Source organism: Rattus norvegicus, chromosome 11, assembly GCF_036323735.1.
Source record: "Rattus norvegicus strain BN/NHsdMcwi chromosome 11, GRCr8, whole genome shotgun sequence".
Lineage (NCBI taxonomy): Eukaryota > Metazoa > Chordata > Mammalia > Rodentia > Muridae > Rattus > Rattus norvegicus.
Window position 1 is genome coordinate 70,321,656 of NC_086029.1, and position 18,489 is coordinate 70,340,144.

The window sequence follows — 18,489 nt, forward strand, 5'->3', positions numbered from 1 at the left end:
AGCTGACCCCTCTAGATCCCAAACACCAAAGACAACTGTTCGTTCATCACCTCATTACAGCACAGGACTAGGGGAATTGGCAGAAGCTATAATGAAAGGATGTGTCCCTTGTCAGGTGGTAAATGTCCGGCCTAATAAGCTCCCAGCAGGCAAACGATTATGAGGAGATCACCCAGGGAGCTACTGGGAAGTGGACTTTACTGAAATTAAACCTACAAAGTACGGCCACAGGTACCTACTGGATGGGTTGAAGTATTCCCCACCAAGATAGAAACGGCTCACATAGTGACCAAGAAGATACTAGAAGACATCTTCCCAAGGTTTGGAGTGTCTAAGGCAACTGGGTCAGATAACAGCCCAGCCTTCGTTGCCCAGATAAATCAGAGATTGGCCAAGATCCTGGGGTTCGATTGGAAATTACATTGTGCCTATAGAACCCAAAGCTCAGGACAGGTAGAAAGGATGAATAGAACCTTAAAAGAGGTCATGGCTAAATTATCCTTAGAGACTGGCGGTAATAACTGGACAGCCCTCCTTCCTTATGCTTTGTTTCGGGCATGCAACACCCCGGGCCCCTTCAAGCTGACACCCTTTGAAATATTGTTTGGGGCCCACCCTCCACTTGTTGCCATGCACCACCTATCCCCTCCCAAGACTCATTCCTCACAAACTATATATCAATCTCTCGAGATTGTTCAGCGGAAGGTGTGGTGACCTCCAGGTGCCACACCAGTTCCAGGTCGGAGACGCTGTTTACGTGAGGCACCACCAAGAGCCGAGGTGGAAAGGACCTACCTGGTACTGCTCACAACCCCAGTGGCAGTAAAAGTAGATGGCATCCCCACTTGGATCCATGCTTCTCACATCAAACCAGTGCTTCCTCCTGAACCAGAATGGAGAGTGGAAAAGACAGAAAACCCCCTCAAGCTTTGCGTGTATCACCCTTCTGCTTCTGCTTCTGCTGATAGACATAAGACTGATAAGTAGCTCAAACCCCCATGCCCCTCAAAGGTTGACTTGACAGGTACTGTCGCAGACAGGGGACACAGTTTTGTCTACCTCCACAGATGCTCCTCCTGGTACCTGGTGACCTGATTTGGTGCTAGATCTCTGCTCCCTTATAGCAGGGCTTGATACCTGGGATATCCCTGAACACAGTTTTGAGTCCCTGCCCATTCTGGAAGAATCCACCCATACCCAGCGTACAATAGCCCTAGGATGTGCTAGACCGAGGTCTAGGTGTCAGATGAGATTGGCCCCCTTTTATGTCTGCCCCCAGGATGGGCAGGCAAGGCCAGAGGCTAGATGATGTGGAGGACTTGAGAGTTTATATTGCAAAGCTTGGGGATGTGAAATGACCAGAATCACCTATTGGAAGCCTTCCTCCTCCTAGGATTTAATAACAGTTTCCAAAAATCACTCTGGACCCACCACCTGCCCCCAAAGGGGAAGATATGTACCCTCATTGCTAGCTACTTGTAATACAGGGCAGTGCAATCCAGTAGCCTTTCTCTTTACACCATGGGAAGACAGTTTAAATCATGGCATAAAGGGCGTACTTATCAAACAGGCTATGACCAGGGTTTAACCTTCACCATAAAACTCAAGGTAGAGTCTCTTCCAGGTACCCCTGTGGCCCTGAACGTGGTCCTGATGGACCAGCAGCCTGCTTTTCCCTTGCCCCCCTGAGCGGGTTCTAATCTAGGGCTCCGACCTTCCCCAAGCCTAACTGTCACCCCAGCCTCTAATTTCACCCCGACCACTCCTCTAAGTTCCCAGGGACAGGGCAACAGCTCCTCAAGTTGGTACAGGGAACCTTTAGTGTCTTAAACGCCTCCAACCCCAACTTAACCAAATCCTGTTCACTATGCCTGACATCAGGGCCCCCTTACTACCTTCTCAGGGGACTTCAATAACACAACCTCCCATTCTTCCTGCCAATGGAGAGCAAAAGGAAAGCTAACCTTGATGGAGGTCTCAGGGAAAGGGACCTGTCTTGGCGCTGTCCCTAAGAGTCACCAACATCTGTGTAATCAAACTTTGCCTAGCCCACGAGCTGGTGTCAACTATTATCTGATCCCCCCTACTGATGGGTGGTGGGCATGTAGTATTGGCCTAACCCCCTGTGTTTCTACTTCAGTCTTTATTACCCCCAAAGACTACTGCATCTTAGTCCGGTTGCTACCCCATGTTATCTTCCATGATGCACCTTCCTTTGAGGACGAGTTTGACCCAGGGCTTAAGAGATATAAGAGCCAATTACATTGGCTGTCCTTCTGGGCCTAGGGGTAGCAGCAGGGATAGGGACCAGAAGAGCTACTCTAGTCCAAACCCCTCAATACTTTGAGGGGCTGCGGGCCACTATGGACAAAGATCTCAAAGCAATAGAGCAGTCCATCACAAAGTTAGAGGAATCATTAACCTCCTTGTCAGAAGTCATGCTGCAGAACCGCAGGGGGTTAGATTTACTGTTCCTCAAGGATGAGGGTACCTGTGCAGCCTTAAAAGAAGAATGTTGCTTCTCTGTAGACCATTCTGGAGTAGTTATTCGATGGCCAAACTAAGAAAGAGACTAGAAGACAGACAAAGAGACCAAGAGGCCAGATGGGGCTGATTTGAAAGCTAGTATGGCCAATCTCCTTGGTTTACCACTCTAATTAGCTCTCTCATGTGACCCCTTGTTATACTACTGTTAATCCTCACTTTTGGGCCCTGCATACTCAATAGATTAGTGACTTTTGTCTGAGAATGAGTCAGTGCAGTCCAGGTGTTGATCCTCAGACAACAGTACCAAGCCCTCAAAAATCGTGAAGAGCCCAAAATAGACTTAAAAGCTGGTACAGAAGTTCTATGATTAGAACTTAACAAAAAGAAAATGGGGGCATGAAAGAATAAAAGAAAAAGCCCCTAAGGTTTACAAACCCTAAGGCTATGGGAACATAAACTTCTAAAAGTTTCCAGGAAGAGGGCCGTTGGCCAAGGACATCTATCTGGTACTTGATAAAGATTCTCGGAAATTTAGAGATAGGGCCTGAAACTGCCAGATGGGCAGTGACTGTTCCTTGAACCCCGGTTGTGGTGAACTGATATTTGCTTAAGTTTAAATGAGCCAATTAGGCGTATTCTCTCACTCCCCTCCCCATCTGCGGTTTTTATGATTAAAAATGTGAGTGCAATGCAGCGCGGGGCTCCTCTCCTCTGCTCCTGTGTGAGTTACGAGTTGAGCCTCAGCGCTGATTCCTGAATAAAGCCTCTTGCTGATTGCATCAAGAATTGCCTCTGGCTGGTGATTGGGAGTTGCCGATATCCTGAGTAACTGAGTGAGTGTCTCCCTTCAGGGAGGTTTTTCACAGCCATTCATTTTTGTGTACATTGCTTTCTTTGCAAAGTACTTACCCTTTAGGTGTCATGAATTGCCTTCTAAATTTAATGTTATTTTCTTCTCAGAACCCAGACGAATCCCTAATGATGAAGCTGAATCTCACCAAAGTTGTTAACGGCTGTCGTCTAGGAAAAATACAAAACCTGGGCAAAGCAGGGGACTGCACAGTGGACATTCCAGGCTGTCTGCTCTACACGAGGACTGGCTCTGCCCCACACCTGACACATCAGACACTGCATAATATCCATGGGGTCCCAGCCATGGCCCAGCTCACACTGTCATCCCTGTGAGTGCTGAACCTAATCATTCAGGTATCCAGTCCTTAGCTGCAGCCAACAGGAAGCCTTTCTTCTCATTTTCATAATTTGTAGATTAAAAATGAAATCAGAAGAAAAGTATTAGATATTATACAACCTTTGGTATTTACCTGGAACCAAAAGCAAGACCTGTCTGTTAGCAGTGCTCTACATTTCCTTCTAACTCTTAAGCCCTTTCTGCTGCTCCCCACATGTAAGAACGTGGGGTTCAGAGGTCCTTCAGCCCCTGTACCCGTAGTTACTAGAACAACCTTATGAAATGAGATAGAATCAAATTGTTTTAAGTACAAACTAACTATATGTAATTGACAATTTTCTGGTATGACAAAGTTGCTGTGTTGATAGTGATTTTAAAGGGACAAGGAAAGGGAGAGAAATCAAATATTCAGAGCAGTGTTTTGTCAGTTTTTCTTCTCATGCACCACTGGCAAATTGTGTACCTGCACGTTCACTAATGACCCGAACATCTCCAACAGTGATGTGCTTTGCTGTTGGAGATGGCGTTTACCATCATGCGGCTTATTTGTGTGAGGGCTTCAGGTGCTGTACAGAGTAGCCAAAGAATGATGCCTTGTGTGCCACGCATTTTCCTCTTTTTCTTACAGAGCAGAACATCATGAAGTCTTGGCAGAATATAAGAAAGGAATTGGAAGCTTTATAGGTAAAGACTGTTTACATTACATGTGTGATTTGTGACAGGTTAATTTGGATTTTGGAGGTACTGCTGTCTGATGCATTTATTTCTCCTCCTCCTCCTCTTCCTACTCTTCCTCTGAGCATCTAAGAAAGAAGCATTGGGGATTGAAGGTTCATTGGGAAACATGATCCTGCCTGCTTTGCAGGGTCAAGTTTATGTAACATGACAAACCACAGAGGGCTCTAACCTGCTCTGAGCATGTGTAGTCAGGTCAGGGTGGAAGCAGTGACCATAGAAGCAGGTGTGGGGGGGTTGGGGATTTAGCTCAGTGGTAGAGTGCTTGCCTAGCAAGCGCAAGGCCCTGGGTTCGGTCCCCAGCTCCGAAAAAAAGAAAAGAAAAAAAAAAAAAAAAAAAGAAGCAGGTGTGGGCCACCGCTGCACACTGTTTGCAAAGACCAGAGCAGAGGCCATAGGCCAAGCACACTCCACAGCTGTCTCCTCGTGCAGGAGCCTCATTCATAAAGAAGAGGGTGAAGAGTTTATACGTGTTCCAGAGGGAGGGCTCTGCAGAGGTTACGTGTCCATTTAGTGAGAGGAAAACCTGCAATATCAGCTACAGAACCAGGTCTTCCATGGACCACTTTCTCTCCATTTCCTCCCCACCCCAACACGTGGGCCTCATTAAGTAAATACTCCTGAATCCATAGTCATCCGTTCTTAGTTAGAAACTGCATGATGCCTCAGAGAAGAGACTATGTACTCTCAGTACCATAAGTTGAGACCAGTTTTAATCCCACCTTTAAAACCTACAAGCCTTTCATTAAGTGCCCATGGCTAGCATACGCTTTACAGAGATAATTGTAATAACTGAAACTTAGCAAATAAGGTAGACACTGCAAAGGTTTTAACATTTTTTACATTTGCTTTTGTGTTTTTTTTTTTAAATGGGATGCTATAGGAAATGGAGGATACTGTATGACATATGAATTACTGATCATTTTTAAATATTTACTTTATGTGTGAATGTTTTGTCTTTATGTATATGTGTGTACCATGTGTATGCCCAGTACCCATAGAAGTCAGAAGGGGGTTTTAGACCCCCCAGGAACCAGAGCCACAGAAGGCTATGAGCCACCACATGAGTACTGGGTACTGAACTCAGGACCTCTGCAAGAGCAGCCAGGGCTCTTAACCATTGAACCATCTCTCCAGCCCCTGGCTCACTCATTTTAAACGATTTTTTTCTAATGATTTTCTTTTTGATTTCAAAATCTACAAAACTGTCATCTTGGGTCCATTAACCGAATGAGGGATTCATATCTGATCCATTCCCAGGATCCTAGTGCTTTCCTGTAATCCTGCCTAGGGACCCATGAGTATTGTTAACAAAATCAGCTTTGACTCCATCTAGTTCTTTCTGAGTAGCTCCTAGGGTGAGCTTACCTGATAGTAAGTTCTGAGTCAGATGTGGAGGCACAGGCCCGACATCCTAGCATTGTGAGGAAAGGTAGGAGCCTTAGAGTGCAGGGGCAGCCAGGCTACAGAGTGATGTGAGACTAGCCTGGGTAAACCCTCTCAGAAAACTCAAAAAACAACCAAAACAAAACCCTCAGATACTAAGAGTTTTAAAATCAAATACAAAGTGTTCAGCATGTAACTGAAGTGTATCATTAAACATAACTTTAAAGTCCCACACTTTTTAAAAAATGTATACATTAAAAAAAAAACCTAAATTCTCTGTAAAAAACAAAAAAAAATCAGTGTCTCTGAACTGCCGATCTAGTTCAGTATTAACTTATAAGAAGTAAATTACCTACTTCCTTACTCCAGTGGGAAAGAACCAGGGCACAGCCATGATCAAATCAAAGCCAGACCAGAATTCAGAGGTGCAAAGCCCAGTGCTTGACACCTGGGGTCCATTCTCAGTCGACTTGGCTCCAAGGGGCCTTGGCAGCAGTGCTTCTCCGTCTCTGGAGCCCAGCACACACAGCCTATCTACTAGGCCAGGGCGGCCCTGTTCTACGGTTGCTGCTGTCTGTGGTGGCTGTCTCATGCTCCTGGCATCTATACACTGGGGTCTCCACAAGCTGCACTGTCACCAGTGGCCTGGCCTCTCTGTGGCACTCCAACCCTGTCCTATGGTAGCAGTCCTCGGCTTCTGTAACATGGCCCTTTCAGTCCTGGGGTTTCCACCTCAGTTGAGGCAGCCCCTTCACCAGTGGCTTCTCACAGTGCCACATGGGAAAGTCTTAAAAAGTTCAGCTGCCAGCATGAGATTCTACTGCTTCTGTGTCCTGACCCTGAGGAAACAAGGCCAAATGATAATCGCCTCCTTGATGCTTCGTAATCACTGCTAAGTTTCCTGCTAACCAGCATATATTGTCCTAGTAGAGAAGTGGTTCTCAAGCTTCCTAATGCTGCAATCCTTTAATACAGTTCCTCATGCTGTGGTGACCCTTGCCGTAAAGTAACTTCATTTTTATTTTGTACCTAATTTTTCTACTGTTATGAATTATAATGTAAATATCTGATATATAGTATATCTGATAAGTAACCCCTGTGAAAGGGTCATTTGACCATCAAAGGGGTCACCACCCAAGGGTTGAGGACTTCTACTTTAGTGTTTCTGGTGTATTATTAATCACAGCTCTCTCTCTTCAGTTCCAGCTGACCAGAACCACAGATTTTCAATTCAAAATATTATACCAATGACCCTGATAGTGTCTTTAGGGACTCTGAAACTTCACAAAGTGGTCTCCACCGTCGTCAGCATGTGTCTCAGCATTATCTTCTAAAGGCTCACATCGGCTCATTAAAGTCCAAGCTTTCTAGCTCAGAGTTCCCAGGTTTCCTCAATGCTCCCCAAAACAACATGGTCAGGTCAGTCACAGCAGTATCCCCTGACCTGGGACCAGTTTCTGCCTTAGGGGTTCTGTTGCTATAATAAAGCAAAGCAGATTTATTTAAAAGCTTATGTATGGAAGCAGAGGCCCTCAGGAATACTGCTTATTGGCTTGCTCCTCGAGACCTGTTCACCCTTTTGTATAGAACCCAGGACCACCTCCCAGGAATGGCACTGCCACGGTGTGCAGGGCCCTCCAACATCGGTCATTAATCAGGAAATGCCCCCCAGATTCTTCTCCAGGCTAGTTTCATGGAAGCAGTTTCTCAGGTGAATTTCCTCTTCTCAGATATGTCTAGGTTTGTGTCATGTCCTCACAGGATGAATCTTTACATTTAATTCGTTTAGGTTGGGAGGTTTTGATTGTTCCTTTTCACAGGTCTTCTATGAATCTGGGATCAGGTACCAGCTGTTAGCTGAGTTCAGAGTTGCTTATCTGTCAGCTCGTGCTGGGAAGCTTTCCCTACAGCACTTTGAACAGTTCTCTCTGTGTCTGTACAGGCATGCCAGACTCGCTCTTCTACTGTTCCCTGCACGATCCAGTCAGCCCTGGCCCACCTGGTTACGTAACAAATAAGGTGTGTTCTCAGGAGTCTTGTCCCGGGAAGTCCGGTTATGGTGGCCCTCAAATGCATCCCCTCGATTGGGTTGGTTCCTTGATGCCCTCTCTTTATGTTGATTTTAACAGAATGTGGTAACTCATAAGAGTTGGGAGGGCTGTTTGGAATGGGCTAAGTTCGGGAACAGATCCTCAGCATTTTAATGTTGTTGGAGAAATTTAGAAAGTGGAGGAAGGTCAAGGACCGTTGTGTGCAGTGTTAACCCCGGGAAGTGCAGGGAAGGTGCTAAGGCTACGGCATTACCACAGATGTCCCTAGACGTAATGGAACCTCGGCCAATATTGCTGCCGCTAGATCAAAAAGGCTACTGTCTAGCCAGAGGCTGTAGGGAGTAAGAATGTTATCCATAAGTTTCACCTGAGTGCTGGCTCTGTTGGCACCGCCCCTTAGGATGGCATGGGCAGGGCTCAGTGGACACCGTTGCCTTACAGGAGCAGTCACTCCCTTCACGGAGACTATTAATTTTACCTAAGGATGCAGTTTGTATTGTCTGTTTCTGAGACAGGGTTTCTCGGTTGCCCTGGCTGTCCTGGAACTCACTCTGTAGAGCACAAACTCACAGAGATCCTCCTGCCTCTGCCTCCCCAGTGCTGGGGTTAAAGGTGTGTGCCACCACTGCCCAGAATAACTCTTTTAAATTGTGCTTCTCACTTAGGATTTTTATTTTTTTATTCCAATTTTTAAAAACAGTGTGATTTCCTGTTTGTATAAATACCAATGACTGTAAGAACTTAGAGGAGGGAACAGTGAACTCTATCTAGGAATGTGAATGGGACACATTAGAGCAGGTAACATTTAAACTCAGGACATTCCGTTCGCTTGGACTATGGTGAACTGAGCCATGTAGGGTTGGGATTGACACATCTCTCCAGTTGTTAGGAATTGGTGTGCACGGTTGTGCTATGTGCTTTTTATTCGCATGTTACCCTTGTTAATGCCTCATCTCTTGCTCCATGACAGTCTGTGTCTGTGTGGGGTTTTGGAGGTCGAGTGGAAATGACCGTTTCCAAGTTCATGGCAATTCAGGAGGCCCTGCAGCCTGATTGGTTCCAATGCCTCTCAGATGGGGAGGCATCTTGTGCAGAGGCAACTTCCATCAAAAGGGCCAGGAAGTCTGTGGACCGGTCGCTTCTGTTCCTGGACAGCTGTTTGCGACTGCAGGAGGACTCTGAGGTGAGGCTGCCCAATAGCTGTGGAAATGCTCACCTCCCTTCTTTGGCAGGACGCACCTTGGCTGTTCCCTGCCTACTTCTCTGCTCCTCACATCCCTGCTTTATGTATTCCTGTCTCCTTTGCTGAGTCCCAGGAAGTTGGCTCCTCTGGGACCCATCTTAGGCTCTCATCCCCAAGCTACCTCCCCTTAGTTTGTCTTATTTTAAGATTCTTGTTTTTATTCCATGTACGCGAGTACACCATCACTGTCCTCAGACACACCAGAATTGGGCATCAGATCCCATTACAGGTGGGTGTGAGCCACCATGAGGTTGCTGGGAATTGAACTCAGGACCTCTGGGAAGAGCAATGGGTACTCTTAAACTGCTGAGCCCTCTCTCCATCTCCGCCTTCCCTTAGTTTTAATATTTGGTAAATAATTTTGAACATGTATGTAGTGCCGACTTCCTTTCACCTCGAGGGTTAGAGTTGTGCATACTGGGGTGCAGCTAAGTTGTGGCTGTAGAATGGCCGTCCAGCTCTGGACTCCTGATCTTAGCCTCAAGTCTACTCCTCCCCAGACTCCATCACCCAGGAATTTACTCTCTCAGACTGACCGACCTGCACCTTTCCTTTCCAACTGTATATTCCTCCCCGACTCACCTCTTTAAACTTGAGTCTGCCTCTTGCCCTCTTGCTGAGCCTGATCCCTCATGGAGGTGGTTACCTCTGAGCTGCTTTAGCTTCTTCACCCATTCTCATTCCTGTCTTCAGCTCTCACCCTCAAGCACGGCTGTGAGCCTGCTGCATGCTTTCCGGGGACGAATCCAATGGTTCTTCACTTTAGCTCTCACGGTCTACTGTCCCTGGCATGGCCCTGCCCATCATGGACTGCGGTCTGGCCTTTCTCAATTGTTTTACAGTCCTTAAAGCATTCATTTGTTTCATTTGGGCCACCTATACCCAGATACTTTTTTTCCTGGATTTTTTTTTTTTTTTTTAATTTCCAGGCATGTTCTCACTCTTGCTCCTGTTAGGGTCATTTCGCTTACCCCTCAGTTTATGAAACTGTCCCTGACACTTCAAGGAAGTCCCAGTCATCTTTGGCTCCTCTTTTGATCTATATGTGCCATCCTGTGGCCCCAGCCATACTGTTCTGCACTGATTTCTTTATGCATTTGCTTTTACTAAGCTGTGGTGTCCATAACCTCAGGTTTTTGTTAGATAGCAGAATGTCTGGCATATAGGAAGCCAGGATGAAGGGTTATGAGGTGGTGAACATGAAGCTGTGAGGTCATGCACTGGTGAAGGATGCGCTCCTTAGAGAGCAGAGAGGCAAGGGCGCAAAGGTCAGTCGGCCGAGGTGGCACATTCCCGGATGCTAGCCCCAGGCACTTGGAATACCGAGGCGGAGGATCATGAATACAAGGCCAGCTTAGGCTATCTAGAGAGACCTGTCTGAGAAAAAATCATGGTGATCAGTGGAGCCACATACGAATGTTAGCAATGAAATATAGTTTGGCTGGTGAGGTCAGCTAGGGGAAACTGCTACTCTTCTGAGCAGAACTTATTTTGCAGAGGAGTCCAGTATGGTGCTTTTGTGATGGGTCTGGGTGGTTGGTATTGGCATATTAACTAGGTTGTATCATATTTGCAATGTTTGTTAAAGAGAAAAAGGGAGAAAGGATGTGACAAAAATGATTACAAAGTCCAAGTGAGTGAACTACAAGCTCAGTGGTCCTCATCTAAGTTCTTGTGGTTGGCCTTATCAGTTGTTACTGTGCGCATGTCAGATGTTGGGCCTCTCTATCCAGTGCCTTCCTACTGTTAATAGCACCTCTTTTCTCATGTTAGTTTCCTCCTTGGGTGGGGCGGGCCTACTTCAGCCGTGACTGGTGGTGCTGTGACAGGTGGGCCTATGCAGTTGTCTACTTCTCGCATCTGGGACACTCCTTCCTTATTTTAGTTCTGACTCTTGGTCTCTTATTGTTGTTCTTCTTTGTTTTGTTTTGTTTCTTTTGTGTTTTGAGACAAGGTTTCTCTGTAGCCCTGGCTGTCCTTGACTTGCTTGGAAGTCCGGGCTGGCTTCAAACTTGGGTCCGCCAGCCTCCTGAGTGCTGGGATTAAAGGCTTGATTGACCACTGCTCAGCTGTGGCTCTTGTTCTTAATACCTTTCAGTATTAAAGAGCTCCAGCATTCTGTCTTGGTCATTTTTCCCCACAGGTAATCCCTAGGTTGAGGATAGTTAGTGGTTTCTCCGTGGTTGGAACCATGCCTGGGCTACAGAGGAGAGTGATGTGTTGGCCATGTAGGCTGTGGAATCGAGAGAGGGATGTGATGGCCTCCTGCTTGGCATCTACTGAAGCGTGGGCACTCTGGCTTGTATCAAACTTGCTGTTTGTATAGTGGCTAAAAGTCAGCATTTGCGTGTCCCAGTGATACTCAGAGTACTCTGAACGGAATAATCACATCCTTCACTGTTTTGGAATTATTTCCTGGCTTTGCTTTGGGCACCATCTCCTTGGACTTCTAAACCAGTAGTGTTGAGCCTTCCCCTGTCCTGCTGTCAAATGTCGCCTTTCCTCTTTATCACACCACCACTGCCTTAGCCCAGGGTCTGTTACCCTTACCAAGATTAGGGCAGCTGCCTGTACCCTATCCTTAGCCATAATTTCTAATCCCTAATCCCTAAATTATCCTACACTCAACAAGGCAAATGGTCTGCCGGTCCTGTGTTTACGTTAAGGAGCCCCTCACAGCCCCCAGACTCCTTCCCCATAGAGCCTCTTGTGATCTGTGTGTCTCCTGCAAGGGTCATTTTTACAGTCACCTCTGTATATTTAGTTCATAGCCATGCATGTCTGCCTACATGAATGTAATCATGTGTTCCACACCCATGCCTCCATAGTATTTCTCTTTTGTTCTTTTTAATGCAGCTGCTTGGGAAGCTGTGCAGTTTGTACTTTAATCTCTCAATTAGGATTTTCATTATTCTGAACATCTTTGTAAGCATGCCTTGATACATATGAATCTATAGATTTATAAGAGAGCTTGTTAGAGAAATTTTATGGCTCAAAGATAAAAGTGTCAGCATTTTGATAAACACTGCCCTTACAGTTTCTGCTGCTGTAACAAACATCCCTAAGGCAGCTCACACGAGAAGCATTTAACTGGCCTTACTGTTTCAGAGCTCCATGATGGGGGCAGAGCCGACTGAGAACAGGAATCGATGTGCAAACGGGGCAGTGAGAACACACTGGGTTGGCATGGGCTTTGAAGCTTTAAACCCACTGCCAGTGACACACTTCCTCCAACAGGGCCGCACTTCCCAGCCCTTCCCAAACAGCCACTAAGTGTGAACCAGGCACTCAGGTGCCTGAGAGTTATGGAGGACATCCCATTCAAACCACCACCACCTCCTAAGAGCCAGAGTCATCTTTGCTCTGGTTGTCTGGATATAGAGATGTTATTTCCCCACGCTTTTGACTCTGCGGCATCTCTGTTAAGTGGTTTGCTGCTGAGGTGAGGATCTCATTGCTTCCTGCCTGGGTTTCATCTCAAGTGACTCGGTGGCTCTATGTGTGCAGAGCACCCACATTTATTTTTCTGAGTTTCATTCTTTTAGGTTTTTTCTTTCTTGGGGTGAGAGGTGTCATGTTTTCAAAAAGAACTTTCTGGAGCTTTTTCTGTTGTATAGCAATTTATTCCTTCAAAGAATAAGTTCTTTGCCTCTGTTATGGTGTGTTGCATGCCATACCCTGAGAAGGTCTGAGGTCTTCTGTTTATTCGGTCAACCGTTCTCCTGAGCCTCTGGCTTGCCTAGGGAAGCCCTCTTTATACACAGACAATAAAAAGTTAAAAATCCAATAGTCTCTAATGTTCGTATCTATTTTTTATGTTTAGGTACTAGTTTTATCAAATTTGGTTCTTTGAAGATGGGGGCAGAATTTTTTTTTTCTTTTCTTTTTTTCAGAGCTGGGGACCGAACCCAGGGCCTTGCGCTTGCTAGGCAAGCGTTCTACCACTGAGCTAAATCCCCAACCCCAGAAATTTTTATTTTTTACAAGATGTATAGTCCAGTTCCCATAGCTCGACTGTCTCTAAGTTCCTAACATTACCTGTAGCTGAGAGATGTGGAGGTTACCTCAAGCAGACCTGGTGAGTTTTTCAAACTAAAGCTTTTTTCTTTTGTACCTTCTCAGAGAACATTTAGTTTACGGCAGACGTAGAACATATTGGGATTTTTTTCGTCTTTTGCCTATATTTTTAAAATGTATTTAATATATGAGTACTCTGCTGCATATACACCCACATGCCAGAAGAGGGCATCAGGTCCCTTTACAGATGGTTGTGAGTCACCATGTGGTTGCTGGGATTTGAACTCAAGACCTCTGGAAGAGCAGTTGGGGCTCATAACCACTGAACCATCTCTCCAGCCCGAACATGTTGTTTTTACAGTAAGTTCTTCAGAGCCTTAACAGTTCTTTGGGTACACCATTCTCGTAGACATTTTATCTGTAGCACCGTCCATGAGCCCTTTCTGTCCACTGGACTTCCATGCAAAGTTCATGCCAACAGCAAGTCTCAGGTTCTCACAGGGGTTAAGAGCATTCAATTCTTCCTTCTCTCAGGTCCTTCAGAAAAGCGTGATCATTGGAGTGATTGAAGGTGGAGATGTGACGGAAGAGAGGTTGAGGTCGGCGCGAGAGACAGCCAAGCGGCCCGTGGGGGGCTTCCTTCTGGACGGCTTCCAAGGGGGTCCAGCAGTCACAGAAACCAGGCTGCACTTGCTGTCATCAGTCACTGCCGAGCTGCCGGAGGACAAACCAAGGCCAGTGCTGGATTGGGATGCAGGCCAGCCTCATGGGAGGTGGGCAGAGGTGCTGGTGACAGTGTGGTGCAGGGACTCCTCGGGGTGTCTTTTCCGTGTCTTGACTATGTCCTTCCTGTCTTACTCTTGGCCAGTTGGGAAATTTCCATCGAGGCTGCTCTCCTGGTTTCAGAGTGTAGAGGGGATAATTGGCACGGATTAGTTTATTTGATCCTCATAACTGAGGGCAAATGTTACCTTCTGTGCTCTCATTCTTGAGCCAAATAAAATACAGCTTTTTACTTGTGATAACATGGTGGCTGGAGACGAGAGTAGAGTCATGCTGCATGCTAGTGTAAATCCAGTATGTGGGTATCCGAGGTGCCGAGTGGGATGAGGGTATACTCTGTTAATAACCTTCAAGAGTCTGCTTTGGTGACAGGTAGTGAGTGAGTGGTATTGCTTTGTTTACTCGTTTAATTGGTGGGACTAGTGGGGTTGGTTCTTTTGTTTACATTTATCTTAGAGTACTACAATGGCAACAAGAGATGATCCCTAAATTCTGGATTTCAGAGCAGTGGCTATCACACTGGTACTTAAGCATTCTTTTCTTAATCTGTTTATACTTCTGTGGAGCCTCGTGTATTCCAGGCTGGCCTCAAACTTGCTATGGACCTCCAGCCTCTGCCTCTGGAGAGCTGGGATTGCAAGCATGTGCCATAGCTCCTGGTTTATACAGTGCTGGGGATGCAGTCACAGCTTTGTGTAAGCAGAGCCAGCCTGGCACAGAAAGAGCCCCTGTGTGAGCTCACCCTTATGGAACCTGAAATCCATCTCCTTGAAGACTGGGAAGAGTGGGAGCAAGCAGGGTGCCAGCTGTTGGTCAAAGAGGGATCATTATAGTCAAAGGGAGGACCACACTCAGTGGGTTTCTTGTATAGTCTGATGACTGTGGTTCGTGATGATGATGTTGTATTGAAAACTGAACAGAATGGGAATTAAGTGTTGTTACCAGAAAAAGGGTAATTGTGTGAGATAACACATTTGTTACTTGGCTACATTTACTCCTTTCATAGTGTACACAAAATCCAAAAGACATTGTTTAGGAAAATACATATAATATTATATGTCAAAAAAAAGATTTTCAGTCTTTTATCCTTAATGTGAATATTCTCGCCTTTTTACCTGTGATATATTGAGAAACTCGGCTCTGAGATGCTACTTTGTTCTCAAGGGCTATTGTTAGACAGGACATGTGAAATCTTACTACTTTTTAAAAGTCAGACATAATTACATGCAGTGAAGTACATGTATCTTAGAGAGAGCATAGAGAGTCACACTTGGTGCACACTGGGTGTGAAGATCCCTAGAACAGGGTCTCGCATCCTCTCTCTCTCTCTCTCTCTCTCTCTCTCTCTCTCTCACACACACACACACACACACACACACACACACACACACACACACACACACACAGCATTGTGTCATCCTTTTCCTGTGCCCATTCACTGGGCTACAGATGAACAACTCAGCATGAGCTTCTGGAGTCATTTTCTGGACTTTCTTGTGCTAAGTGTTCACAGATGTCTCTTTCTGAATTTGAAAGCTGGGATTGTTTTTCTCTAAGTAGAGATGCCAGCCTCGGTTGGAGTGGAGTTCTAAAACCTCACAGGAATTGAAGGAAGCTGTAGTCAGGAAAGCTGGCATACACTTAAGGGTTCCGCTTGTTTAATATTACATAAGTCCTTTAAAAAACTCCTCTAAAGAATCAGAAAGTATGAAGGCTTTCTCCTCTAATTCATAGAAAGGGCTATGGGTAGAAAAACAAATGTTGAAAATAAAGACTTGTAGCCAGGCAGTCCTGACCATGTCCCTCTCCATGTCTTGTTTTCATGGCAAAACCTGCTGGGAAGTTATTAATGCTCCCAGATGCCTTAGCCCTTGCCTCGGCAGACACCATTTCATTTCCTAGTGCAGACTTCTCGTTAACAAAGAAAATACGAAGAAAGCCAGCTAGATTCTTAGATCCTGGATTCTGAGAGCAAGAAGAACTATTCAATGAGTCTGCAAAATGCAGTAAAGGGCGGGGGAATTGATAGTGAAATGAAGCAAGTTGTTTTCTTTTAAAAACGTCTGTGTGGTGTTTAGATGGGTTGTAAAGTGGAGTCTGTGACCGTGGAGGCGGATCAGAGATGGGAATGGAAAGTATTTAAGTAACACACCGTTCGCTTTCACCTGCCTGTCCTGATGAGTCTGTGGAAATCTCGGTCATTCTGTTTTGAAGTGAGAGGATGAGAATCCAGACGTAAAGGAGCTTCCCAAAGCAACACAGCGGCTCAGTAACCAGCCAGCCCAGGTGTCAAGCCCTGAGCCCTGCCTCACGCCTCGGCCCACGCCTGCCACCCTGAGCTTGGGCGCTCACTGTCGTTTCTGTGGTTGTGTTTAATATCCTGTTGCCTGGGAAGCATCCTCTGCCTTCGTCCTGGCCACTGCCTCATGTTGCTGTCCCGTTGTTGTTTTTACAGGCTCATCTGTGGTGTCAGCCGGCCAGATGAAGTGCTCGAGTGTATTGAAAGGGGAGTGGACTTGTTTGAGAGTTTTTTCCCATATCAAGTGACCGAGCGGGGCTGTGCCCTGACTTTCACCTTTGATTGCCAGCTGAATCCTGAGGAGACATGTGGGTCTTCTGAAGTTTACCTAACCCTGATCTTTGATTTCTCCTTTTTCCTATGAATCTTCTCCAAGTCACAAGACTGAAATGTATACACATAGCACCAGCCTTTCATAAAGGTCAATCTTGATTTCTTCTTTGTGATCCTGGGATGTTGCCACCTAGGGCAAGGCACTCAATACTGTATGCACAGGTCATCAGTATTAGGATGTGATTTTTATGGTGAACAAAAACAAGACCTCCTCTGTTCACAGCCTGACAAAAAGAAAATTCAGAGTGAATTGTGATGAAAATCTAAGGAAAGGAAACCTTTGAACAGCTTAGTAAAAGTCAGTTTGTTTTTATCCACAAAAGAGTTCTTGTCTCCCTTTTGCAAACCCCATGCAATTAACTCACAGGGAGACTCACTGTCGTCGGGTCCTTGTGTTGTTGCCTTTTGCTTTTCTGGGTTGTTTTTTTCATACTGAGATATAAAAGCTACTTTCTTCTGCTAATATTGCTTTGAAGCATTGCCATTTTCTTTTAATGTTTAGTTATTTGAAAGTCAAGATAAGCAGTGTCAGATTCTGACACACAAATGGTGGAGGAAAGGGACCTGAGACACAGACTACCGGCCAGTTCTGTCTTCAGGGATGTGTGGTCTGCACAGTCTTCCCTCCAGCTTGCAGAGGAGGGCTTCCTTTTGCTTCTCTCACTTTCTTTACAGCTCTTTAATCGTGTCTCTGTGTACTATAAAGTCAGTGGAATGTTACCTAGTGAAGATTTTAAAGAAAATTGTCAGCTCTTCCCCTAAGTGACGAGGATTTTCCAAAATGCAAGGCTTCATTATGCACCATCTCAGCACACGATTTGTGGAGACAGTTCCACAGCACTTACTAAAGTTACCCTTCTAGAACCGTCTGCCTAGCTGGGTCCACACTGAGTGCTGTTATTTCTTTTCTGGAGACCTAGTTCCCTGGTCTTCCTCACACAGTTAAGGGAGTTCCTCCACTACTCAAGGAGCTCAAGGGTATGGTGTGGGTTCTTTGGCCAATTTCCACACAAGGCATAAGTTAGAACCATGTTCTACATTAATCTATTGGACTATGGGCTGTCATGAAGCCCGGTTTATTTGCATGTCCATTGTGATAAGTCATAGTGATAACCCCCCTTGGTTTTAATCGTTCTTTTATGACAAGATTATATGTCATGTACTTGGATTAGCTTGGACTCTGTTAGATTTCATCAGATATCTTGGTGGTGTAGATAAGTATCTTGACCAGCCAAAAATGTACTGCTATTTATTTTTTCTTAGGTGATTTCCTTAGGATAATTCTAAGAATGGAGTTACAGGGTTAGAGGTTGTGAAATTATAACTAGAATAAAGTTTTTCTAGTGTTCACTCCTTATCTGATTTTAATTCAAGACTTTTTATTGGTTTTTCTTCAGTACTGCAACAAAATGGAATCCAAGAAGAAATAAAATGTTTGGATCAAATAAAGAAAATGGAAGCAACTGGGTGCAACCAAGAGATGACATCATTTGAAATCAATCTGAAGGAGAAAAAGTAAGACATTTTTTAAGTTTAGGCTTTGATTTCTGACTTTTTAATTTCAATCTGTCTTAAGTTTATGTAACTGTTCCCTTTTCAGTTTATGACTTTGTAAAATATTTATAGTTGGACATTACTTAGGTCTCCTCAAATATGGTTCCAGAAAACCTTTTTTTCCTCTGCGGATGCCTCTGGGTACTTTGTCTTGTCAGGACGTTAAGCTAGATAACTGTTGCTTTAGAAAAGCTGTCAGAAAGAGACCACTCCATTGCTGAATGCTTTTAGTCTTACCACTTTTAATGAGGGCAGAACAAAGTAAGTTTTGCAAAGTCAGAGACAGTGGAGCTTGTACATTGAGGAGAGCTTAAGTTGCCTTGACTATACAGGTTATGAATCAGGATGAACTAAGAGGGCATGGTGGGTACACCTTTAATCCCAGTACTTAGGCAGAGGCAGGGAGGTCTGT

At 45.3% G+C, this 18,489-nt stretch overlaps 1 protein-coding gene across 9 annotated transcripts in view; it reads left to right on the forward strand.

Moving 5' to 3' along the window:
• Qtrt2 (queuine tRNA-ribosyltransferase accessory subunit 2) overlaps window positions 1–18,489 on the forward strand; it is a 30,788-nt gene that overhangs the window by 9,304 nt on the left and 2,995 nt on the right. For 2 of the 9 annotated variants that reach the window (XM_039088231.2, XM_008768759.4), the window contains 7 exons: window positions 3,448–3,668; window positions 4,305–4,360; window positions 7,740–7,816; window positions 8,819–9,031; window positions 13,643–13,881; window positions 16,347–16,498; window positions 17,921–18,038. In XM_039088231.2, the coding sequence (XP_038944159.1) occupies window positions 3,466–3,668; window positions 4,305–4,360; window positions 7,740–7,816; window positions 8,819–9,031; window positions 13,643–13,881; window positions 16,347–16,498; window positions 17,921–18,038 (1,058 nt within the window). In that variant the 5' untranslated portion in view covers window positions 3,448–3,465. Of the gene's footprint in view, window positions 1–3,447; window positions 3,694–4,304; window positions 4,361–7,739; window positions 7,817–8,818; window positions 9,032–13,642; window positions 13,882–16,346; window positions 16,612–17,920; window positions 18,039–18,489 lie in introns of those variants that run through there. The other 7 variants (XM_039088233.2, XM_006248320.5, XR_005491014.2 and 4 more) reach the window with 6 other exon arrangements.